This window comes from Pseudorca crassidens, chromosome X, assembly GCF_039906515.1.
Source record: "Pseudorca crassidens isolate mPseCra1 chromosome X, mPseCra1.hap1, whole genome shotgun sequence".
Taxonomy (NCBI): Eukaryota; Metazoa; Chordata; class Mammalia; order Artiodactyla; family Delphinidae; genus Pseudorca; species Pseudorca crassidens.
Window position 1 is genome coordinate 59,387,628 of NC_090317.1, and position 27,331 is coordinate 59,414,958.

Sequence of the window (27,331 nt, forward strand, 5' to 3'; positions counted from 1 at the left end):
CATGTTTCTATGGTTTTCAAATGATTATATTGTCTTTTATTTGTAAGGAACTCTCGAAGTTGAGACAAGAAATATATTCATCTCATAACCAACCCTCCAGTGGTGGAAGGACAACTATTACCACTAGAAAGTAATGTATTTTTAATGAAATTTGGATATGACTTTCGTTATGTTATAATCCAAGTTATAGCATGTTTAACTGATATATATGCCCCTAGACAGAGTTTGGTGTTTTCTGCTGGCCAATAATTCTACTGAAGAATGAATGTTCACAAAAAGACATAGCTATTATGGTCAATAAAATTCAAGAGCACACTTTTACTGTATTTACAATACAGTAAATACAATGAAAGTGAAAAGCAAATAATTAGTTGTTTAACCAACCATATTAGTCAGGGCTCTTTCAGTTGCACACGCCAGAAACCCAACTTAAACTGGGAATTAGTTAATTCACGTAATTGGGATTGCTTGGTGTCCAGATGGATTTGTGTGATCAAAATATGTCTTCAGAAATCTGTATATCTTTTGGCTCTGCTCTTTCCTGGATAGACGTCATTCTTAGGCAGGGTCTCTCCTCATGTTAGCAGTACGACCATAGCTTACATCTCAACAATTTAGCAAAACCAAATAGAAAGTGACTCTTTATGAATAGTTTCAGCAAAAGTCTGTTTTTGACATTTCACATAAATGGGATAATCAAAATGTGGTCTTTGGTGGCTGAATTCTTTCACTTTGCATGTTTTCAAGATTCATCCATGTTTTAGCATGTGTCAGTACTTCATTGATTTTTGTTACTAAATAATAGTCCATTTTATGGATGTACAACCTTTTATTTATCCATTCAGCAACTGATGGACATTTAGGGGCTGTTTTCAATTTTGAAAAATGCTACTGTAAATATCTGGGTACAAATCTGTGTGGACATATGTGTTCATTTCTTTGAGTATATAAAGAAGAGTAGAATTGCTGAGCACATGGTAACTCTGTTTAACTTTTTGAAGAACTGCTAGACTTTTCCAAAACAGTTGCACCATTTTACATTCCCACCAGTGATGTAAGAGGATTCCAATTTCTCTCCATCCTCCCAAACATTTGTTATTGTCCATCTGTTGGATTGTAGCCATTCTAAGGGGTGGGAAGTGGTATCTCATTGCACTCTTGATTTGTAGTTCTCCAATAATTAGTGTTGCATAGTATTTTTTCATGTGCTTACTGAGCATTTGTATATCTTCTTGAAGAAATGACTAAAGTCTTTCTTCATTTTTAAATTGTATTATTTGCTATTTTATTGTTGAATTGCAAGAGATATTTATATATTCTGGATACAAGTCCCTTATCAGAGATATGATTTGCAAACATTTTCTTCCATTCCATGGATTGTCTTTTCACTATCTTGATTGTATCATTTGTAGCACAAGTTTTTAATTTTGAGAAAGTCCAATACATCTATTTTTTTTCTTTACTCACTTGTGCTTTTGGTATCATATGTAAGAAACCATTGACTAATACAAGGTCATTAATATTTACACCCACATTGTCTTCTAAAGAGTTTTATATTTTTATCTATTACATTTAGATTTAGGATCCATTTGAGTTAATTTTTTATATATTGTAAATTAGGTATCCAAGTTCATTCTTGTGCATGGGGATATCCAGTTGTCCCAGACTCATTTATGGAATATGCTATCCTTTCCCCCATTAAATTGACTTGGCATCCTTGTCAATCAAACTACCATAAATGTAAGGGCAAATATGTAGACTTTCAGTTTCACTCCATTAATCTATTTATCTGTCTTTATGCTAGTACCATACTGTCTTGATTATTATAGCATTTTATTGAAGTTGTGAAAGCAGGAGTGTGAGTCTCTAAACTTTTCTTTTCAAGAAAGCTTTAGCTGTTTGTGGTCTTTTGCTTTTCCATATGGGATTTAGGTTAAGCTTGTTAATTTCTGTTAAAAAAGATCCCACTGGAATTTTTACAGAAAATTCATTGAATATGTAGGACACTTCAGGTATTATTGCCATGTAAACAAAACTGTCTTCTGGTCAATAAGCATGGGATTCTTTTCAATTTAGATCCTCTTTAATTTCTTTTTCTAAAAATTTTATTGGAGTATAGTCGATTTACAATGTTGTGTTAACACTCAGGTGTACAGCAAAGTGAATCAGTTATACATAAACATATATCCACTCTTTGTTTAGATTCTTTTCCCATACAGGCCAGTACAGAGTACTGAGTAGATTTTCCTGTGCTATACAGTAGGTCCTTATTAGTTATCTATTTTATATATAGTAGTGTGTTTATGTCAATCTCAACCTCCCAATGTATCCCTCCCCCGCTTATCCCCTGGTAACAATGATTGTTTTCTACATCTGTGACTCTACTTCTGTTTTCTAAGTAAGTTCATTTGTACACTTTTTTATAGATTCCACACATAAGCGATATGATATGGTATTTGTCTTTCTGTGTCTGACTTACTTTACTCACTATGACAATCTCTAGGTCCATCCATGTTGCCACAAATGGCATTATTTTGTTATTTTATGCAAGAGTCCACTGTGTATATGTACTGCATCTTCTTTATCCATTCCTCTTTTGATGAACATTTAGGTTGCTTCCATGTCCCAGCTACTGTAACTAGTGATGCAGTGAACACTGTTCTGCATGTATTTTTTGAATTATGGTTTTCTCCAGAAATATGCCCAGGAGTTGGGTTGCTGGGTAATATGGTAGTTCTATTTTTAGTTTTTTAAGGAACCTCCATACTGCTCTCCATAGTGGCTGTACCAATTGACATTCCCAACAACAGTGTAGGAGGGTTGTCCTTTATCCATACCCTCTCCAGCATTTATTGTATGTAAATTTTTTGATGATAGCCATTTTGACTGGTGTGAGGTGAAACCTCATTGTAGTCTTTTTGTTGGTTTTGTTTTGTTTTTACATCTTTAATGGAGTATAATTGCTTTACAATGATGTGTTAGTTTCTGCTTCATAACAAAGTGAATCAGTTATACATATACATATGTTCCCATATCTCTTCCCTCTTGCATTTCCCTCCCTCCCAACTTCCCTATCCCACCCCTCCAGGTGGTCACAAAGCACTGAGCTGCTCTCCATGTGCTATGCGGCTGCTTCCCACTAGCTATCTACCTTACGTTTGGTAGTGTATATATGTCCACGCCTCTCTCTCGCTTTCTCACAGCTTACCCTTCCCCCTCCCCATATCCTCAAGTTCATTCTCTAGTAGGTCCGTGCCTTTATTCCTGTCTTACCCCTAGGTTCTTCATGACATTTTTTTCTTAAATTCCATATATATGTGTTAGCATACAGTATTTGCCTTTCTCTTTCTGACTAACTTCACTCTATATTACAGACTCTAGGTCTATCCACCTCATTACAAATAGCTCAATTTTGTTTCTTTTTATGGCTGAGTAATATTCCATTGTATATATGGGCCACATCTTCTTTATCCATTCATCCAATGATGGACACTTAGGTTGTTTCTGTCTCCGGGCTATTGTATATAGAGCTGCAATGAACATTTTGGTACATGACTCTTTTTGAATTATGGTTTTCTCAGGGTATATGCCCAGTAGTGGGATTGCTGGGTCATATGGTAGTTCTACTTGCACTTTTTTAAGGAACCTCCATACTGTTCTCCATAGTGGCTGTACCAATTCACATTCCCACCAGCAGTGCAAGAGTGTTCCCTTTTCTCCACACCCTCTCCAGCATTTATTGTTTCTAGATTTTTTGATGATGGCCATTCTGACTGCTGTGAGATAATATCTCATTGTACTTTTGATTTTCATTTCTCTAATGATTAATGATGTTGAGCATTCTTTCATGTGTTTGTTGGCAGTCTGTATATCTTCTTTGGAGAAATGTCTATTTAGGACCTCTGCCCATTTTTGGATTGGGTTATTTGTTTTTTTTTTGTTATTGAGCTGCATGTGCTCCTTACAAATTTTGGAGATTAATCCTTTGTCAGTTGCTTCATTTGCAAATATTTTCTCCCATTCTGAGGGTTGTCTTTTTGTCTTGTTTATGGTTTCCTTTGCTGTGCAAAAGCTTTGAAGTTTCATTAGATCCCGTTTGTTTATTTTTCTTTTTATTTCCATTTCTCTAGGAAGTGGGTCATAAAGGATATTGCTGTGATTTATGTCATAGAGTGTCCTGCCTATGTTTTCCTCTAAGTGTTTGATAGTTTCTTGCCTTACATTTAGGTCTTTAATCCATTTTGAGCTTATTTTTGTGTATGGTGTTAGGGAGTGATCAAATCTCATACTTTTACATGTACCTGTCCAGTTTTCCCAGCACCACTTATTGAAGAGGGTGTCCTTTCTCCACTGTACATTCCTGCCTTCTTTATCAAAGATAAGGTGACCATATGTGTGTGGGTTTATCTCTGGGCTTTCTATCCTGCTCCGTTGATCTATATTTCTGCTTTTGTGCCAGTACCATACTTTCTTGATGACTGTACCTTTGTACTATAATCTGAAGGCAGGGAGCCTGATTCCTCCAGTACCGTTTTTCATTCTCAAGATTGCTTTTGCTATTCGGGGTCTTTTGTGTTTCCATACAAATTGTGAAATTTTTTGTTCTAGTCCTGTGAAAAATGCCAATGGTGTTTTGATAGGGATTGCATTGAATGTGTAGATTGCTTTGGGTAGTAGAGTCATTTTCACAATGTTGATTCTTCCAATGCAAGAACATGGTATATCTCTCCATCTATTTGTTTCATATTTAATTTCTTTCATCAGTGTCTTATAATTTTCGGCGTACAGGTCTTCTGTCTCCTTAGGTAGATTTATTCCTAGATATTTTATTCTTTTTGTTGCAATGGTAAATGAGAGTGTTTTCTTGATTTCACTTTCAGATCTTTCATCATTGGTGTATAGGAATGCCAGAGATTTCTGTGCATTAATTTTGTATCCTTCTACTTTACCAATTTCATTGATTAGTTGTAGTAGTTTCCTGGTAGCACCTTTAGGATTCTCTATGTATAGTATTATGTCATCTGCAAACAGTGACAGATTTACTTCTTTTCTGATTTGGATTCCTTTTATTTCCTTTTCTTCTCTGATTGCTGTGGCTAAAACTTCCAAAACTATATTGAATAAGAGTGGTGAGAATGGGCAACCTTGTCTTGTTCCTGATCTTAGTGGAAATGGTTTCAGTTTTTCACCATTGAGGACGATGTTGGCTGTGGGTTTGTCATATATGGCCTTTATTGTGTTGAAGAAAGTTGCCTCTATGCCTACTTTCTGCAGAGTTTTTATCATAAGTAGGTGTTGAATTTTGTCGAAAGCTTTCTCTGCATCTATTGAGATGATCATATGGTTTTTTTCCTTCAATTTGTTGATATGGTGTATCGCAGTGATTGATTTGCGTATATTGAAGAATCCTTGCATTCCTGGAATAAACCCCACTTGATCATGTTGTATGATCCTTTTAATGTGCTGTTGGATTCTGTTTGCTAGTATTTTGTTGAGGATTTTTGCATCTATATTCATCAGTGATATTGGCCTGTAGTTTTCTTTGTTTGTTACAACCTTGTCTGGTTTTGGTATCAAGGTGATGGTGGCTTCATAGAATGAGTTTGGGAGTGTTCCTCCCCCTGCTGTATTTTGGAAGAGTTTGAGAAGGATAGGTGTTAGCTCTTCTCTAAATGTTTGATAGAATTCGCCTGTGAAGGCATCTTGTCCTGGGCTTTTGTTTGTTGGAAGATTTTTAATCGCAGTTTCAATTTCAGTGCTTGTGATTGGTCTGTTCATATTTTCTATTTCTTCCTGATTCAGTCTTGGCAGGCTGTGTATTTCTAAGAATTTGTCCATTTCTTCCAGGTTGTCCATTTCATTGGCATAGAGTTGCTTGTAGTAATCTCTCATGATCTCTTTTATTTCTGCAGTGTCAGTTGTTACTTCTCCTTTTTCATTTCTAATTCTATTGATTTGAGTCTTCTCCCTTTTTTCCTGATGAGTCTGACTAATGGTTTATCACTTTTGTTTATCTTCTCAAAGAACCAGCTTTTAGTTTTATTGATCTTTGCTATCGTTTCCTTCATTCCTTTATCATTTATTTCTGATTTGACCTTTATGCTTTCTTTCCTTTTGCTGACTTCGGGATTTTTTTTGTTCTTCTTTCTCTAATTGCTTTAGGTGCAAGGTTAGGTTGTTTATTCGAGATGTTTCCTGTTTCTTAAGGTAGGATTGTATTGCTAAATACTTCCCTTGTAGAACTGCTTTTGCTGCATCCCATAGGTTTTGGGTCATCGTGTCTCCATTATCATTTGTTTCTAGGTATTTTTTCATTTCCTCTTTTATTTCTTCAGTGATCACTTCGTTAGTAAGTAGTGTATTGTTTAGCCTCCATGTGTTTGTATTTTTTACAGATCTTTTCCTGTAATTGATATCTAGTCTCACAGCATGTGATCAGAAAAGATACTTTATACGATTTCAATTTTCTTAAATTTACCAAGGCTTGATTTGTGACACAAGAGATGATCTATCCTTTAGAATGTTCCATGAGTACTTGAGAAAAATGTGTATTCTGTTGTTTTGGATGGAATGTCCTATAAATATCAATTAAGTCCATCTTGTTTAATGTATCATATAAAGCTTGTGTTTCCTTATTTATTTTCATTTTGGATGATCTGTCCATTGGTGTAAGTGGGGTGTTTATGTCCCCTACTATGAATGTGTTACTGTCGATTTCCCCTTTTATTGCTGTTAGTATTTTCCTTATGTATTGAGGTACTCCTATTTTGGGTGCATAAAGATTTACAATTGTTATATCTTCTTCTTGGATCGATCCCTTGATCATTATGTAGTGTCCTACTTTGTCTCTTCTAATAGTCTTTATTTTAAAGTCTATTTTGTCTGATATGAGAACTGCTACTCCAGCTTTCTTTTTGTTTCCATTTGCTTGGAATAACTTTTTCCATCCCCTTACTTTCAGTCTGTATGTGTGTCTAGGTCTGAAGTGGGTGTCTTGTAGACAGCATATATATGGGTCTTGTGTTTGTATCAATTCAGCCAATCTGTTTCTGTGATGGGAGCATTTAGTCAATTTACATTTAAGGTAATTATGGATACGGATGTTCCTATTCCCATTTTCTTAATTGTTTTGTGTTTGTTATTGTAGGTCTTTTCCTTCTCTTCTGTTTCTTGCCTAGATAAGTTCCTTTAGTATTTGTTGAAAAGCTGGTTTGGTGGTGCTGAACTCTTTCAGCTTTTGCTTGTCTGTAAAGGTTGTAATTTCTCCACCAAATCTGAATGAGATCCTTGCTGGGTAGAGCAGTCTTGGTTGCAGGTTTTTCTCCTTCATCACTTTAAATATATCCTGCCAGTCCCTTTTGGCTTGCAGAGTTTCTGCTGAAAGGTCAGCAGTTAACCTTACGGGGATTCCCTTGTGTGTTATTTGTTGTTTTTCCCTTGCTGCTTTTAATATGTTTTCTTTGTATTTAATTTTTGACAGTTTGACTAATATGTGTCTTGGCATATTTCTCCTTGGATTTATCCTGTATAGCACTCTCTGTGCTTCCTGGACTTGATTAACTATTTCCTTTCCCATTTTAGGGAAGTTTTCAACTATAATCTCTTCAAATATTTTCTCAGTCCCTTTCCTTTTCTCTTAATCTGGAACCCCTATAATTCGAGTGTTGGTGTGTTTAATGTTGCCCCAGAGGTCTCTGAGACTGTCCTCAGTTCTTTTCATTCTTTTATCTTTATTCTGCTCTGCAGTAGTTATTGCCATTATTTTATCTTCCACATCACTTTCCCGTTCTTCTGCCTCAGTTATTCTGCTATTGATCCCATCTAAAGTATTTTTAATTTCATTTATTGTGTTGTTCATCATTGCTTGTTTCATCTTTAATTCTTCTAGGTCCTTGTTAAATGTTTCTTGCCTTTTGTCTATTGTATTTCCAATATTTTGGATCATCTTTACTATCATTATTCTGAATTCTTTTTCAGGTAGACTGCCTATTTACTCTTCATTTGTTAGGTCTGGTGGGTTTTTATCTTTTTCCTTCAACTGCTGTGTGTTTTTCTGTCTTCTCATTTTGCTTTTCTTACTGTGTTTGGGGTCTCCTTTTTGCAGGCTGCAGGTTCGTAGTTCCCATTGTTTTTAGTGTCTTCCCCCAGTGTCTAAAGTTGGTTCTGTTGGTTGTGTAGGCTTCGTGGTGGAGGGGACTAGTGCCTGTGTTCTGGTGAATGAGGCTCTATCTTGTCTTTCTGGTGGGAAGATCCACGTGTGGTGGTGTGTTTTGGGGTGTCTGTGGACTTATTATGATTTTAGGCAGCCTCTCTGCTAACAGTTAGGGTTGTATTCCTGTCTTGCTAGTTGTTTGGCATAGGGTGTCCAGCACTGTAGCTTGCTGGTTGTTGAGTGAAGCTGGCTGCTGGTGTTGAGATGAATATCTCTGGGAGATTTTCGCTGTTTGATATTATGTGGAGCTGGGAGGTGTCTTGTGGACCAGTGTCCTGAAGTTGGCTTGCGCACCTCAGAGGCACAGCAGTGACTCTTGGCTGCAGCAACAAGAGCCTTACATCCACACTTCTCAGAATAAAAGGGAGAAAAAGTAGAAAGAAAGAATTAGTAGAAGAAGAATGAAAGAAAGAAAGAAAGAAAGAAAGAAAGGAGGGAGGGAGGGAGGGAGGGAGGGAGGGAGGGAGGGAGGGAGGAGGGAAGGAAGGGAAAAAAGAAAGAAAGAAGACAAAGTAAAATAAAATAAAGTAAGGTAAAATAAAGTTATTAAAATAATTATTAAGAAAAATAATAAATGGACGGATAGAACCCTAGGACAAATGGTGTAAGCAAAGCTATACAGACAAAATCTCACACAGAAGCATACACATACACATTCACAAAAAGAGGAAAAGGGGAAAATATCATAAATCTTGCTCTCAACGTCCACCTCCTCAATTTGGGATGATTCGTTGTCTATTCATGTATTCCACAGATGCAGGGTACATCAAGTTGATTGTGGAGCTTTAATCCGCTGCTTCTGAGGCTGCTGGGAGAGATTTCCTTTTCTGTTCTTTGCTCTCACAACACCCGGGGCTCAACTTTGGATTTGGCCCCACCTCTGCATGTAGGTCGCCAGAGGGCGTCTGTTCTTTGCTCAGACAGGATGGGGTTAAAGGAGCCCTGCTTCAGGGACTCTGCCTCACTCAGGCCGGCGGGGGCGGGTTAGGGAGGGGCACGGAATGCCGGGCGAGCCTGCGCTGCCGCCGGTGTGACATTGCACCAGCCTGAGGCGCACTGTGCATTCTCCCAGGGAAGTTGTCCCTGGATCCTGGGATCCTGGCAGTGGCGGGCTGCACAGGCTCCCTGGAAAGGGGGTGTGGATAGTGACCTGGGCTCACACACAGGCTTCTTGGTGGTGGCAGCAACAGCTTTAGCATCTTATGCCCGTCTCTGGGGTCCGCGTTTTTAGCCGTGGCTCACGCCTGTCTCTGGAGCTCCTTTAAGCAGCGCTCTTAATCCCCTCTCCTCACGCACCAGGAAACAAAGAGGGAAGAAAAAGTCTCTTGCCTCTTCGGCAGGTCCAGACTTTTCCCCAGACTCCCTCCTGGCTAGCTGTGGTGAACTAACCCCCTGCAGGCTGTGTTCACGGCGCCAACACCAGTCCTCTCCCGGAGCTCCGACCGAAGCTCGAGCCTCAGCTCCCAGTCGTGCCCACTGGGGCGGGTGGGCAGACAAGCCTCTCGGGCTGCTGAGTACCAGTCGGCACCAATCCTTTGTGCGGGAATATCCCCACTTTGCCCTCTGCATCCCTGTGGCTGTGCTCTCCTCCGCGGCTCCAAAACTTTCCCCCTCCACCACCCATAGTCTCCGCCCACGAAGGGGCTTCCTAGTGTGTGGAAACGTTTCCTCCTTCACAGCTCCCTCACACTGGTGCAGGTCCCGTCCCTATCCTTTTGTCTCTGTTTATTCTTTTTTCTTTTGCCCTATCCAGGTGCGTGGGGGTTTCTTGTGTTTGGGGAGGTCGGAGGCCTTTTGCCAACATTCAGTAGGTGTTCTGTGGGAGTTGTTCCATGTGTAGATGTGTTTCTGGTGTATCTGTGGGGAGGAAGGTGATCTCCACATTTTATTCTTTCGCCATCTTCCTGGAAGCCTCCCTCGTTGTAGTTTTGATTTGCATTTTTCTAATAATTAGCAATGCTAAGTATCTTTTCATGTGCTTTTTGCCCACCTGTATGTCTTCTTTGGAGAAATGTCTATTTAGATTTTCAGCCCATTTTTCGATTGGGTTTTTTTGTTTTTTTGATATTGAGCTTCATGAACTATTTGTATAGTTTGGAGATTAACCCCTTGTGGGTTGCTTCATTTGGAAATATTTTCTCCCACTCTGTGGATTCTCTTTTTGTTTTGTTTATGGCTTCCTTCATTGTGCAAAAGTTTTTAAGTTTAATTAGATCCCATTTGTTTACTTTTGTTTTCACTTTCACTATGCTAGGAGGTGGACTGAAAAACAGTTTGCTGTGCTTCATATCAAAGAGTATTCTACCTATGTTTTATTCTAAGAGTTTTATAGTTTTTGGCCTTACATTTAGGTCTTTAATCCATTTTGAGTTTATTTTTGAGTATGGTGTTAGGGAGTGTTCTAACTTCATTCTTTTACATGTAGCTCTCCAGTTTTCCCAGCACCACTTTTTGAAGAGACTGTTTTTTCTACATTGTATATTCTTGCCTCATTAGTCATAGATTACATGACCATAGGTGTGTGGGTTTATCTCTGGGCTTTCTATCCTGTTCCATTGATCTATATTTCTATTTTGTGCTGGTACCATACTGTCTTGATGACTGTAGCTTTGTAGTATAGTCTGAAATCAGGAAGCCTGATTCCTCTAGCTCTGTTTTTCTGTCTCAGGATTCCTGTGACTATTCATGGTCTTTTCTGTTTCCATACAAATTGTAAAATTTTTTGTTCTACTTCCTTGAAAAATGCCATTGGTAATTTGTTAAGGATTGCATTGTATCTGTAGATTACTTTGGGTAGTATAGTCATTTTCTCAATATTGATTCTTCCAATCTAAGACTATGGTATATCTCCAGCTGTTTGTGTCATCTTTGTTTTCTTTCATCGACATCTTGTAGTTTCCTGAGTACAGGTCTTTTGCCTCCTTTGGTATGTTTATTCCTAGCTATTTTATTGTTTTTGATGTGATGGTAAATGGGATTGTTTCCTTAATTTCTCTTTCTGATCTTTTATTGTTAGTGTATAGGAATGCAAGAGACTTCTGTGTATTTTGTATCCTGCAACTTTTCCAAATTCACTGATTAGCTTTACTAGTTTAATGGTAGAATCTTTAGGATATTTTATGTATATATCATGTCATCTGCAAACAGTGACAGCTTTACTTTTTCTTTTCTGGTATGGATTCTTTTCATTTCTTTTTTCTTCTGTGATTGCTGTGGCTGAAACTCCCAAAACTATGTTGAATAACAGTGGTGAGAGTGGGGAACCCTGTCTTCTTCCTGATCTTAGTGGAAATGGTTTGTTTTTCACTATTGAGAATGATGTTTCCTGTGGGTTTGCCATATATCACCTTTATTATGGTGAGGTAAGTTCCCTCTATGCCTACTTTCTGGAGATTTTTTATCATAAATGGGTGTTGAAATTCGTCAAAAGCTTTTTCTGTATCTATTGAGATTATCATATGTTTTTTATCCTTCAATTTGTTAATACGGTGTATCACATTGATTGATTTGCCTATACTGAAGAATCCTTGTATTCCTGATATAAACCTCACTTGATGATGGTGTATGATCCTTTTAAGGTGCTGTTGGATTCTGTTTGCTAGTATTTTGTTGAGGATTTTTGCATCTATGTTCATCACTAATATTGGCCTGTAGTTTTCTTTCTCTGTGAACTCTTTGTCTGGTTTTGGTATCAGGGTGATGGTGGCCTTGTAGAATGAGTTTGGGAGTTTTCCACCATCTGATATATTTTGGAAGAGTTTGAGAAGGATAGGTGTTAGCTCTTCGGTAAATGTTTGAAAGAATTCACCTGTGAAGCCATCTGGTCCTGGGCTTCTGTTCATTGGAAGATTTTTTTTTTTTCTGTACGTGGGCCTCTCACTGTTGTGGCCTCTCACATTGTGGAGCACAGGCTCTGGATGCGCAGGCTCAGCGTCCATGGCTCACGGGCCCAGCCACTCTGTGGCATGTAGGATATTCCCGGACTGGGGCACGAACCTGTGTCCCCTGCATTGGAAGGTGGTCTCCCAATCACTGCACCACCAGGGAAGCCCTGTTGGAAGATTTTTAATCACAGTTTCAATTTCAGTGCTTGTGATTGGTCTGTTTATATTTTCTGTTTCTTCCTGGTTCAATCTGGGAAGATTGTGCTTTTCTAAGAATTTGTCCATTTCTTCCACGTTGTCCTTTTTATTGGCATACACTTGCTTCTAGTAATCTCTTATGATCCTTTGTATTTCTGCAATGTCAGTTGTTACTTCTCCTTTTTCATTTCTAATTCTGTTGATTTGAGTCTTCTACTTTTTTTTCTTCATGAGTCCAGCTAATGGTTAACAATTTTGTTTATCTTCTCATACAAGCAGCTTTTAGTTTCATTGATCTTTGCTATCGTTTCCTTCATTTCTTTTTCATTTATTTCTGATCTGATCTTTATGATTTCTTTCCTCCTGCTAACTGTGGGGTTATTTTATTCTTTCTCTAATTGCTTTAGGTGTAAGGTTAGGTTGTTTATTTGAGGTGTTTTTTGTTTCTTGAGGTAGGATTTTATTGCTATAAACTTCCCATTTAGAAGTGCTTTTGCTGCATCCCATGAGTTTTGGGTCGTCGTGTTTTCATTATCATTTGTTTTTAGGTATTTTTTGATTTCCTCTTTGATTTCTTCAGTGATCTCTTGGTTATTTAGTAGTGTATTGTTTAGCCTCCATGTATTGGTATTTTTTACAGATTTTTTCCTGTAATTGACATCTAGTTTCATAGTGTTGTGGTCAGAAAACATATTTCATACGATTTCAGTTTTCTTAAATTAACCAAGGCTTGATTTGTGACCAAAGATATGGCCTATCTTGCAGAATGTTCCATGATCACTTGCGAAGAAAGTGTATTCTGTTGTTTTTGGACAGAATGTCCTATAAATATCAATTAAGTCCATCTTGTTTAATGTATCATATAAAGCTTGTGTTTCCTTATTTATTTTCATTTTGGATGATCTGTCCATTGGTGAAAGTGGGGTGTTAATGTCTCCTACTATTATTGTGTTACTGTCAATTTCCCATCTTATGGCTGTTAGCATTTGCCTTAAGTGTTGAGGTGCTCCTATGCTGGGTGCATAAACATTTACAATTGTTATATCTTCTTCTTGGATTGATCCCTTGATCATTATGTAGTGTCCTTCCTTGTCTCTTATAACAGTCTTTATTTTAAAGTCTATTATGTCTGATACGAGAATTTCTACTCCAGCTTTCTTTTGATTTCCATTTGCACAGAATATCTTTTTCCATTCCCTTACTTTCAGTCTGTATGTGTCCCTAGGTCTGAAGTGGGCCTCTTGTAGACAGCATGTATATGGGTCTTGTTTTTGTATCCATTCAGCCAGTCTATGTCTTTTGGTTGGAGCATTTAATCCATTTATATTTAAGTTAGTTATCGATATGTATGTTACTATTACCATTTTCTAAATTGTTTTGGGTTTGTTATTGTAGGTCTTTTCCTTCTCTTGTGTTTCCTGCCTAGAGAAGTTCCTTTAGCGTTTGTTGTAAAGCTGGTTTGGTGGTGCTGAATTCTCTTAGCTTTTTCTTGTCTCTGAATGTTTTAATTTCTCTTTCGAATCTGAATGAGATCTTTGCTGGGTCAAGTAATCTTGGTTGTAGATTTTTCCCTTTCATCACTTTAAGTATGTCCTTCCAGTCCCTTCTGGCTTGCAGAGTTTCTGCTGAAAGATCAGCTGTTAGCCTTATGGGGATTCCCTTGTATGTTATTTGTTGCTTTTCCCTTGCTGCTTTTAATATTTTTTCTTTGTATTTAATTTTTGATAGTTTGAATACTGTGTGTCTTGGCATGTTTCTCCTTGGATATTTTCTGTATGGGACTCTCTGCGCTTCCTGGACTTGATTGTTTCCTTTCCCATATTAGGGAAGTTTTCAACTATAATCTCTACAAATATTTTCTCAGTCCATTTCTTTTTCTCTTCTTCTGCGACCCCTATAATTCGCATGTTGGTGTGTTTAATGTCCCTGAGGTCTCTGAGACTGTCCTCTATTCTTTTCATTCCTTTTTCTTTTTTCTGCTCTGTGGTTGTTATTTCCATTATTTTATCTTCCAGGTCACTTATCCATTCTTCTGCCTCAGTTATTCTGCTGTTAATTCTTCTAGAGAATTTTTAATTTCATTTATTGTGTTGTTCATCATTGTTTGCTTGCTCTTTCGTTCTTCTAGGTCCTTGTTGAATGTTTCTTGTATTTTCTCCATTGTACTTGCAAGATTTTGGATCATCTTTACTATCATTACTCTGAATTCTTTTTCAGGTAGACTGCCTGTTTCCTCTTCATTTGTTTGGTCTGGTGGGTTTTTACCTTGCTCCTTCATCTGCTTTGTGTTTCTCTGTCTTCTCATTTTGCTTAACCGGATGTGTTTGGGGTCTCCTTTTTGCAGGCTGCAGGTTCATAGTTCCCTTTGTTTTTGGTGTCTGCCCCCAGTGGGTAAGGTTGGTTCAATGGGTTGTGTAGGCTTCCTGGTGGAGGGGACTGGTGCTGTGTTCTAGTGGCTGAGGCTAGATCTTTTCTTTCTGGTGGGAAGGACTATGTCCAGTGGTGTGTTTTGGGGTGTGTGTGAACTTTTTATGATTTTAGGCAGCTTCTCTGCTAGTGGGTGGTGCTGTGTTCCTGTCTTACTGGTTGTTTTGCATGGGGTGTCCAGCACTGGAGCTTCCTGGTCATTGACAGAAACTTTGTCTTAGCATTGAGATGGAAATCAGTGGGAGAACTCTTGCTGATTGATCTTATGAGGAGCTCTTAGGTCTCTGGTGGACCATTGTCCTGAACTCGGCTCTCCCAACTCAGAAGCTCAGGTCTGACACCTGGCCAGAGAACCAAGACCCTGTCAGCCACACAGCTCAGAAGAAAAGTGAGAAAAGAAAAAAGAAAAAAAAACCCTAAAGTTATTAAAGTAAAAAAAAATTTTTTAAATATTATTATAATAAAATTAAGTAATTAATAAAAAGAAGGAAGACAGCAACTAAACCAATAAACTAATCCACCAATTATAAGAAGTGCTAGAAACTATAGTAAAAAACAACAGACTGACAGAACCCTAGGAGAAATGGTAAAAGCAAACCTATACAGACAAAATCACACAAAGGAGCATATACATACACACTCACAAAAATGGAAAAGGGAAAAAACAAACAAACAAAATACATATATATATATAAGGAAGAGAGAAACCAAATCAATAAACAAATCTACCAATGGTAATAAGCTCTAAATACTAAACTAAGATAAACATAATACTAGAAACAAATTAGACGTAGAAAGAAAACCCCAATTCTATAGTTGCTCCCAAAGTCCACTACCTCAGTTTTGGGAGGATTCATTGTCTATTCAGGTGTTCCACTGATGCAGGGTACATCAAGTTGATTGTGGAGATTTAATCCGCTGCTCCTGAGGCTGCTGGGAGAAATTTCCCTTTCTCTTCTTTGTTCACAGAGCTCCTGGGATTCTGCTTTGGAGTTGGCCCCACCTCTGCATGTAGGTCACCCTCTGGCATCTGTTGTTTGCCCAGGCAGGGTGGGCTTAAAGGATCAGGTGATTAGGGGGCTCTGGCTCACTCAGGCCAGGGGGTGGGAGGGGTACAGAATGCAGGGCGAGCCTGTGGTGGCAGAGGCCCGCAGTGACATTGCCACAGCCTGAGGTGTGCTGTGTGTTCTCTTGAGGAAGTTGTCCCTGGATCACAGGACCCTAGCAGTGGCGGGCTGCACAGCCTCCTGGGATGGGTGGTGTAGATAGTGACTTGTGCTTGCACACAGGATTCTTGGTGCCTGCAGCAGCAGTGTTAGCGTTTCATGCCCGTCTGTGATGTATGCACTGATAACTGAGGCTCACACCAGTCTCTGAAGCTCGTTTAGGCGGTGCTCTGAATCCTCTCTCCTCACACACCCTTTTGGGAAGTCTGAGGTCTTCTGCCAGTGTTCAGTAGGTGTTGTGTAGGAGTTGTTTCACATGTAGATGTATTTTTGATGTATTTGTGGGGAGGAAGGTGTTCTCCACGTTTTACTCCTCTGCCCTCTTAAAGGTCCTCTGCCTCTAGTGTATTTTTATTTTCATTATTGTGTTGTTCAGCTCTGTTTGTTCTTTAGTTTTTCTAGGTGTTTGTTAAACTTTTCTTGTATCTTCTCGATCCATGCCTCCATTCTTTTTCTGTGATCTTGGATCATCTTTACTATCATTACTTTGAATACTTTTTTAGACAGATTGCTTATCTCCTCTTCATCTAGTTGTTCTTGTAGGTTTTTTTCTTGTTCTTTTGCCTGCAACATATTTCTTTGTCATCTCATTTTGTCAGACTTATTCTGTTTGTGGTCTCCTTTTCACAGGCTGCAGGATTGTACTTCCTCTTGCTTCTGTTGTCTGCCGCCTGGTGGGTGAGGTTAGTCCATTGGCTTTTGCTGTTATCCCGTTGGTAAGCTGTTTGATTGGTGTTGTGGTGATCAGAGCCTGCCCTGGATATTGAGAGGACCTCCCCTTTGCTCCCAGTGGCTGTTGCTGCCCTGTGAGGGGTGGGGTCTTCTCTATTTGTTGGAGTAGAGGTCCCTAGATCTTTTTCTTTGCTGTGATTCTGATCTGCGGTGTGATGTGAAGTATGTGGGATTGGAGGACTCCCACTGAGAGAGAAGCTAATGAGTGTTCCTCCTCTGGAGGTGTTCACTGTGAATGTGCTCTGTTGTGTCCCCTTTCATCCGTTGTGTGGACTCACAAAGTACACTGTTGTTGGCACTGCTCTTGGTCCCACCTTAACTGTGGGTATGCCAGCAATTGGCCCTGGTGACTCTCAGGCATTCTTTTCACCCAGTCACTGGCACAGATCCACTGAGGTCAGTTCCTAGGACTGCAGCATTCATTCACCTGGACCTGCCATGGGAGCTATGGAGGCTGCTCAGACTCTGGTCTGGCACATTCCCCATGTGTACATGCCCACAAATCCCACAGCTACTAGTGCCATTTCCATCCAAGTGCAGGAGTTCTTGTTGTCCTTTTGGATGTTTCACAGGTGCTGAATTTAGGAAGCCATCAGCAGAGGTGTAACTCCACAGTTCGTTCAGCTCCGAGGAGAGATTTCAGCTCTTCTTCCTTAGTCACACAACCCCTGGCTCTCAGTGGTGGTTTCAGCCCCTACTCTGGGTGGATTTCCTAGTGGTGGGAGCTATCCCTCTCCTTCTGGGACAGTGGGGCAGGTCCGGACACCCACTGTCAGATTTCCCTGTAGCGAGAGCTATCCACATGCTCCCTGGATAGTGGGGCAGGTCCTGGCACCCGCTGATGAATTTCCTAGTAGTGAGAGGTTTCTGTGTGCTCCTGGGACAGCGGGTGAAGTCCTAGCACACGCTGACAGTCCCAGCACCCACTGGTGGATTTCCTTGTAGTGAGAGCTATCAGGGCACTCCTGAGACAGTCAGATGGGTTCCAGTGTCTGCCTGTGGGTCTGGAAGAGGTGGCCAGTGCCTGCCTCTGGAGACCAAGATGGAGGTGGTGACTCACGCCCACCCTGAGAACTCCTCTAGGCAGTGTCCTGTTGACTGGGAGCACTCATAGGGAAAGAAGCTTGTGGTCACATCCCTCTCCTCATGCACCTCCCAATAATGGTGCCTTGTTTCTCTGGTTGGCCAAGGCTTCTTCATGGTATACCTTCAGTTGCCACTGCCTGACCTCTTCAGGCTGCTTCCACACCTAACCCTGGTCCTCTCCCTGGGACCGAACTTCAGAGTCTGAGCTTAAGCACCCAACTCCCACCCTCACCAACAGAGGAGTGTTTCAGATTGGGGAGTGCAGGGTGGCAGTTCCAGCCCTCTATGCAGGTTACTCTCCATTTTGCCTTACACGAACTGGTTGTTTGCTCTCCCCTCTTAGGCTCCGAAACTCCCCCTTCATCCAGTCTGATCTCTCCACTGGTGAGCAGACTTTCCAAGGTGCGGGAATCTTTCTTCTTTCCCAGTTCCCTCCCTGTCCTGATTCCTTTTTTTTTTCCTTTTGTCTTATCAGGTTATGTGGAGGTTTTCTTGTCTTTTCGGAAGTTTGAGGTCTTCTGTCAGCTCTGTTTTGTAGTTTGTGTCTCTCGAGGAATTGGTGCATGTCATCTAAGTTATCAAGTTTTCTTGGCATAAAATTGTCATAATACTCCTTTATTATGTTTTCAAGACAAAGTATCTCCTTTAAAATTTTAAAAATTGAGATATAATTAACTTATAACATTATTTTAGTTTTGGATGTACAAAATAATGATTCACTATGTGTATACTGCTAAATGATCACCACAATAAGTCTAGTTAACACCCGTCACCATCCATAATTACAAATTTTTTTCTTGTGATGAGAACGTTTTAAGATCTAATCTTTTAGCAACTTTCAATTATCCAATACAGTATTATTAACTATAGTCACCACACTGTTCATTACATCCCCAGGACTTATTTATTTTATAACTGGAAGTTTGTACTTTTTGATCACTCTCACCCATTTTGCCCACTCTCACCCCCCACCTCTAGCAACCATCAATATATCCTCTTTATCTATGAGTTCATTTGTTTTAGATTCCATGTATAAGTGAGAGAATATGGTATTTGTCTTTCTCTCTCTGACTTATTTCACTTTGTTTAATGCACTCAAGGTCCGTCCATGCTGTCATAAATGGTAGGATTTCCTTCATTTTTGGCTGAATAATATTCTAGTGTGGGGCGGGGTGGTGGTGGGATGAATTGGGAGATTGGGATTGACATATATACACTAATATGTATAAAATAGATAACTAACAAGAACCAGCTGTATTTTTTAAAAATAAACATAAAATTTTTAAAAAACTAAAAAGAATATTCCAGTATGTGTGTAAATATATGTATATATATATTATACATTTATTATATATATAATATTTTATTTATCCATTCTAATATTGATGGACACTTACATTGATTCCATGTCTTGACTATTGTAAATAATGCCACAGTGAACATGAGGGTGTAGATATATTATAGTGTTTTCATTTCCTCTTGATAAATACCCAGAAGTGACATTGCTGGATCATATGCTAGTTCTATTTTTAATTTTTTAAGGACTCTCCATACTGTTTTCCATAGTGGCTGCACCAGTTTGCATTTGCACCAACAGTGCACAAGTGTTCCCTTTTCTCCACATCTTGCCAACACTTGCTATTTCTTGTCTTATTGATAATAGCCGTTCTAAGACATGTGTGAGGTGATAGCTTCTCTTTCTTAATATCAGTTAATTGTGTGCTCTTTCTTTGCTAACTAGTCTGCTTAGAACTATATCAATTTTAGTGATATTTTAAATGTTCTTTCATTATTGTTTTTATCTATTTTATTGGCTTATTGGGTATATTACTTTCTTATAATTGGTATAAGTTTCAAAGTATTCCTTTTTATCTTATCACAGTCTATCTTCAAATAATATACCTCATCACATGTAGCATACAAACTTTATGGTAGTATACTTCCATTTCCCCTTCATGATTTTTTGCTATTTTTTTCATTTATATGTACTTTTTTTAGTCCAAATTTTTTTATTGAGGTATAGTTGATCTACAATATTAAATAAGTTTTAAGTACACTATGTAGTGATTCACAATTTTAAAGTATATTCTATTTTTAGTTACTATAAAGTATTGGCTATATTCCCTGTTTTGTACAATATATCCTTATAGCTTATTTCATTTTATTTTTTTAACATCTTTAATGGAATATAATTGCTTTACAATGGTGTGTTAGTTTCTGCTGTATAACAAAGTGAATCAGCTATACATAAACATATATCTCTATATCTCCTCCCTCTTGCATCTCCCTCCTATCCTCCCTATCCCACCCCTCTAGGTGGATACAAAGCACCAAGCTGATCTCCCTGTGCTATGTGGCTGCTTCCTACTAGCTATCTATTTTACATTTGGTAGTGTATATATGTCCATGCCACTCTCTCACTTCGTCTCAGCTGACCCTTCCCCCTTCCCGTGTCCTCAAGTCCATTCTCTACCTCTGCATCTTTATTCCTGTTCTGCTCCTAGGTTCTTCAGTACAATTTTTTTTTAGATTCCATATATATGTGTTAGCATACGGTATTTGTTTTCCTCTTTCTGACTTACTTTGTATGACAGACTCTACGTCCATCCACCTCACTACAAATAACTCAATTTCGTTTCTTTTTATGGCTGAGTAATATCCCATTGAATATACATGCCACATCTTCTTTATCCATTCATCTGTCGATGGACACTTAGGTTGCTTCCATGTCCTGGCTATTGTAAACAGAGCTGCAATGAACATTGTGATACATGACTCTTTTTGAATTATGGTTTTCTTGGTGTATATGCCCAGTAGTGGGATTGCTGGGTCGTATGGTAGCTCTATTTTTAGTTTTTAAGGAACCTCCATACTTTTCTTCATAGTGGCTGTATCAATTTACATTCCCAACAACAGTGCAAGAGTGTTCCCTTTTCTCCACACCCTCTCCAGCATTTATTGTTTGTAGATTATTTTGATGATGGCCATTCTGACTGGTGTGAGGTGATACCTCATTGTAGTTTTGATTTGCATTTCTCAAATTATTAGTGACGTTGAGCATCCTTTCATGTGTTTGTTGGCAATCATCTGTATATCTTTGGAGAAATGTCTATTTAGGTCTTCTGCCCATTTTTGGATTGGGTTGTTTGTTTTTTGAAATTGAGCTGCATGAGCTGCTTTTAAATATTGGAGATTAATCCTTTGTCAGTTGCTTCATTAGCAAATATTTTCTCCCATTCTGAGGGTTGTCTTTTGGTGTTATGTTTTCCTTTGCTGTGCAAAAGCTTTGAAGTTTCATTAGGTCCCATTTGTTTATTTTTGTTTTTATTTCCATTTCTCTAGGTGGTGGGTCAAAAAAGATCTTGCTGTGATGTATGGCATAGAATGTTCTGCCTATGTTTTCCTCTAAGAATTTTATAGTGTCTGGCCTTACCTTTAGGTCTTTAATCCATTTTGAGTTTATTGTTGTGTATGGTGTTAAGGAGTGTTCTAATTTCATTCTTTTACATGTACTGTCCAGTTTTCCCAGCACCACTTATTGAAGAGGCTGTCTTTTCTCCATTGTATATTATTGCCTCCTTTATCAATGATAAGGCCACATATGTGTGGGTTCATATCTGGGCTTTCTATCTTGTTCCATTGATCTATCTTTCTGTTTTTGTGCCAGTACCATACTGTCTTGATGACTGTAGCTTTGTAGTATAGTCTGAAGTCAGGGAGCCTGATTCGTCCAGCTCCGTTTTTCTGTCTCAAGATTCCTTTGGCTATTTGGGATCTTTTGTGTTTCAATACAAATTGTGAAATATTTTGTTCTAGTTCTGTGAAAAATGCCATTGGTAATTTTTCTCACTACTAAGGTGATAGTCTTTTGTAGTATTTGCCTGATGCCCTCTGGTATTAGGAGGTCTTTCCATTCTGGTTAGTGGAACACAGATTGGAGTTCCCTTTACTATGTGAACTCCAGGAATTTGAAGAGTGCTCTTTTTCAGTGCTTCTTTCCCTAGCCTCAGTAGCTTTTTCACAAGCCTATACTGATCAGTGCTCACCAAAGGACTTGTGGGGGAACTCTCTACAGATCCCATGACCTCTCTCCAACTATGTAGCTCTCTCCTGTCTGGTATTCTGCTCCACATATTCTGACTCCAGGCCATGAGCTAGGCACTTGTAGTGCTCATGTCATTTGCTTCCCTTCTCTGGGATCACTGTATTGTGCAGCCAGTGGTCCATTATTGCCAGAAGCAAAAGTACTTCCCTCTTACTCTCTTGAAAATAGCCGTAGTAAATCTTTGTACCACTGAGAGGTGATTTTCTTTTTAGAAAGAGTTAAAAGTCATTCAAAGCCAAATTAATTAAATAAGGAGGATCAAACTAGGAGTGACTAAAAAGTAATGAGAGTTATTTTCTTGTCCAGCTTGTAAACTAACTTTTTTTTTCTATATAGGTACAGGTCACAATATCCTATCTTAGGCCTCCTGTATGATGACTATGAATATATACCACCAGGTAGTGACACACAGACTATTGTGATTGAGAAAATAGAAGACAAATGGACTTGTGTAAGTTCACTTGGGCATTTTTCGAGTATATAATTAGGGAGGAAAAAAATCCTAAGGCCATTTTGTTGTGTTAGCAGAGTTTCTCAACCTCAGCACTATTAACATTTTGGGCTGGATAATTTGATGTGGGGGGACTTCCCTGCACATTGTAGGACATTCTAAAATGATGTAGAATCTCACTTTTAACACTATGAAAATGACAGTCTTTGTCTTGTTATGTTAAAAACTTCTTAGGTACTGAAAGCAGGTAAAACTAATCCATGGTTATTAAAGTCAGGAAGTGGTTGGTTATCCTCAAGGTCGGGTACTGATTGGAAGGAAACAAAAGGAGGACTACTGGGGTACTAATAATATGCTGTTTCTTGATCTGAGTGATAGTTGCATATACATGGTCAGTTTGGGAAAATTCATTTAGTTGTACACCTATATGTGCACTTTTCCTATGTTTATTATACTTCAATAAAAGTCTTAAAATGCTTAAGTATATCATGATGAGCAACAGATAAATGTATGTCAATCAATTATTCTGTATAACCTTTTGAGGAAATTTTTAAATGTAGATTTATCATTAATAAAATACTACAGATGTATAACTAATAAATTACTACAGATGTAGTTAATAAAATTAAATATCTGTTAAATAACTCACTTTAAAAAAATTATCTTTTGGTTGAACAAGCTCAAATATTTGAATAAACCAAAAAATTCAGAAAGTTGATAGCTCTGAAGCACTTCTCTGACTACAATAAAGCCATCAATCTTGTATACATGATTATCTATCATCACTGAAAGCAACCAACACTTAGTAATCCTAAGATAAAAATTTAAGCTTTGAAATATATTGTGCTTCTTAGGTCATTAATTAGTTGAGAATTATTTATTACTAATTATTAATTGACAAAGGGTGCTTTGTGGCCCAAGAACCAGTTGAGCAACAAGAGAAAGTCAGCATAGGATTTAAAATTTGTCACTCAAAGTTTATTTGATTCTGAAATTTAATACTGAGAAGCAATTGCTGCTACTAACCACATGTGTCTCAGAGGTGGCATCAATGTGAAGACCTACCAAATAAAGGGTCTACAGAATAATAGTCATTACTTCTCCTTTCATTAACAGCATACAGCAATGAACATCAAACTCAGTATCTGAAGGAACTAGATACTGATAGCAAATTCAAAATATATTTAAGTAAATTCACAGATGATAGATCTGTACTTATTAACAGAGACTTTTGGACATATTTAACTTCTAACTATGACACCAAGGAGTAAATCTACTCACATCTCCCTCCCTTGTGCTTAAAATCATTTGAAACATATACTTTGGCTAAAGTCAGACAAACCATTGTTTCATTGAATATACATATAAAAACTGCCCAAACTGTGCCATACATTTCCCTTGGTATTATTCATATCAATTTAAATCATTTTTACAACTGTGTGCATACAATTACAATGTTTTAAATTAATTATAACCCATTCTAAACTGACTTTTTTTTTTCTTTTCTAGCCGTGAATGAATCTCCAACTCAAAGGAAATTTTTTTGTCTTCATTAGTACTTTGTTATTTTTCCATAACTAAAGCCAATCAATATTTTGAACCAAGCTACTACCCAGGAAGTCTAATGGAATTAATTAGATATACAGATGAGAGTTTCTCCAACCATTTATAAGGCCTGAATCCTTTCTATCACATTTTTGTATTCAGTATAGCAACACACCACTTTTTTTTTAACATCTTTATTGGAGTATAATTGCTTTACAAGGGACACCACTTTTAAAACTCAATTACAGGCACTGTAGGACTTAATCCACTATTTTTCAATAGGGTGCTTCCTAGACACTGAATTAACTTTGTTGGGGTAGAGATTTTACAAGTTATTCCATTAGAAGATTTTTCTATGATATTAGATGTGCAATTTAGCTACAAGAGTAAATACTGTGTTTTAACAACAACAAAAAGCAATACTATTGAATTAAAAACAACAGTTTAGTGCATGGTATATACAGCATATATTTGCTTTTCTCACATTAGACTTTGTGAATAAAAGAGGTGATTTATTACATGCTATTCATACCTCTTGGAGACAGAACTAAATCAAAGGTGATGATTAATTTCATTTAGCAGGGAAGTGGGAAGCATATTTTTTAAAATACCTAAATCCACTAAATTGTACATTATGCTATTATGGTTCTAAGTACATATCAGTAGCTTGGCAAATCTGTTCTTTTGAAGCATATCATCCCCAAATGAGCCCACCCACTTCCTTAAAAACCTGTAACACTGGGCTTCCCTGGTGGTGCAGTGGTTGAGAGTCCGCCTGCCAATACAGGGGACACGGGTTCATGCCCTGGTCCGGGAAGATCCCACATGCCGCAGAGCGGCTGGGCCCATGAGCCATGGCCGTTGAGCCTGCGCATCCAGAGCCTGTGCTCCGCAACAGGAGAGGCCAGAACAGTGAGAGGCCCACATACCGCAAAAAGACAGACAAAAACAAACAAAAAACCTGTAACACTACTATTATAGTAACTGGTGGAAGGAAGGTGGGCTTTTTTTTTTTATAGCAGTAGACAAAACAACATTGAAATACTGTGTAAAAGCTTAAGGAATAAAAATAACGAAAACAAATACTTGATATGTGTATTCTACTTGGGAGAGACTTTATAGTAGAATATTTAATGTACTTAGAAGTTGGTTGATTAATTGGGTTCTAATGACCTTACTAAAAGTGAACTAAAGTATTTTCTAAATACAGTAGTAGATAAGAATAAATTTTTAAAATGTCAAGGCCTTTGGTTAAAGTTAAGAATTAGCAAAAATTAAACTGTTTGCATTTGACAAAGTATAGATTAAGATAACAAATAAATTTGGGTTTACATGTGAATGAGATTTTGCACTGAAATGTCTCTGCAAGTAACTATATAGAATTCTGTCATTCCTTATAATTATATTCTAATAATTATCCATTATATTAAGAAACTGTTAAGATAGCAACATATAAGGCACTACATGAAATCAAACCACAAATGAAGAGAGAAAATGCTTTTAATACTTATGTAAATAGCCAAATAAGTTTTGATATGAAGCTAAAAGCCTTATTTTAATACCTCAACTAAAATGTTAAGCTTGAGAACATCCTGGCGGTCCAGTGGTTAAGACTCTGCCCTTCCACTGCAGGGGGCAAGGGTTTGATCCCTGGTTGGGGAACTAATATCTTCCATGCCGTGCAGTGTGGCCAAAAAAAGAAAATATATTAAAAAATATTAAATGTTAAGCTCTATAATGTGGATTGATACAATTCCAGTCTTATTAGTTATTTTGTGATAGAAAATGTTAATATTCTTTATGAGCTATGTAGTCCTTACATTTTTTCCCTTGGTGTAAGAACAGGGTAGTTTCTCCTCTGCTAACTACTCATATGTGTAACTGTAATTATGCCATGTTATCTACCCATTGCATATAAGTGAAAGTTTTTAGTAGCTTGATAGAAAAGTGCCACCATAACTGTCTGAAAATTAGAACAAGTGTGATTTTCCTAAAATACTCTTAAATAAAAATAAGTGTCCAAAATTTGGGATAGTTAAGAAGTCAGCACTTCATTGGCTCACTTGATCTATGCATAGTGAGAAATGGGGGTCATAACAAGGTGCTTATTATACTTAACAAAGTTAAATGTATGTATTTCTTTTCCAATTTTTGATTAAGCTCAATAGAAATACTAGTGATTTTTTCCTCTCACAAGTTTCGCACAGCTTATCTCTGAAAATTGCAAAGATATTGTTGGATGAGGAATGCCTGTTTATCTAATTTCTATTCCCAGCATATTTTGCTTTAGATGTTGAATAAAATGGAGACTGTGCAATGACATGCAAAGTAATTTGTTTAAGTGTGTAAATAAAATATATATCTGTATGGTCTTTGTGGAAGTCCTAGTAGGAAACATGCGGAATGGAGTTTTAGCTTAGCTGTATACTTTTGTCAGGAAGTTATTATCATGTGAATGTTTATGTTAGAGCTAACAAGCACCACTATAAAAATAATCCTGATGTGGACTACTAGAGACAGCAGTTTAACATAGTTGGACCTCTGGTTGATGCAGGTTTCTGCTTTAAATGAGAATTTATTTGCTTACAAACCTAGTCTTCTAAGTTCTGTAATTCTCTAAGTTCATAACTAGATGCCATAAAGCATTCTTCCTATCTTTGTAATGGGGCTTTAACTGTTATACTTTGTCTTTACACAAACAGTACAAAAGGAAAAAAATAAAGCTCAAAAAATTGCATGTCACCACCCAATTTAGATCACTTTTAACAAAAAGCCATTCTCACTTCTTTCCTGTTATAATCTACAAAGATAACATGTAGACATAATTCCCTCGAAAGTAAATAATAAGCCATGAAAAGACTTCCCTACAAGGTCTCTCTCTCCCACCACACACCATTACTGAATTTATTGGATTTCCATAGTACTTTTTTGTCCAATAAAAAAGTGCAACGTATTTCAAGACCAACCTAGGATAAATAAAATATATTTTTTAAAAACAAAGAATGGAATAAACAACTACATCTGTCTTATAAAACCATTAATCTTTAGTGACAAAATAAGACATACTGCTTTTGAGTCTACAAAGGAAGACTGGAATCGTTGTATGACATAATTATAATACATGATAGCCAGGCAGTCTTGGTAATCTTGGGTTGGTCTCTTGTAGATGAGATGTTAAGTCCAGTTCTTAATCTCTGCTGTTTTCCTTCAAAAATTCTTAAAAAGCTGTCTGGGATTTACTTCAAATTAAGCCAGTGAGAGAAGGGGGCATCAAAATAAACCAATGAGAGGCAGGTTGGTGAAAGCAGGAGTGAGGAAGAGTAAAAGTGAAACAAAATTGGCCATAAGGTGATGATTGCTGAAGCTGGGTAATGGCTGTATGGGGATTCATTATATTGTATGTGGTTGAAGATATTTTACAATAAAAGTTATCTGTCATACTACATCTATCATACATATCTTTAA

General features: G+C 37.8%; 1 protein-coding gene across 6 annotated transcripts in view; it reads left to right on the forward strand.

The window, feature by feature from the left end:
* POF1B (POF1B actin binding protein) overlaps positions 1 to 24,951 on the forward strand; it is a 101,664-nt gene extending 76,713 nt beyond the window's left edge. For 5 of the 6 annotated variants that reach the window (XM_067722604.1, XM_067722606.1, XM_067722608.1 and 2 more), the window contains 3 exons: positions 48 to 130; positions 22,207 to 22,321; positions 23,831 to 24,951. In XM_067722604.1, the coding sequence (XP_067578705.1) occupies positions 48 to 130; positions 22,207 to 22,321; positions 23,831 to 23,836 (204 nt within the window). In that variant the 3' untranslated portion in view covers positions 23,837 to 24,951. The remainder of the gene's footprint in view (positions 1 to 47; positions 131 to 22,206; positions 22,322 to 23,830) is intronic. The other variant, XM_067722605.1, reaches the window with a different exon arrangement.
* The last annotated feature ends 2,380 nt before the right edge of the window (positions 24,952 to 27,331 follow it).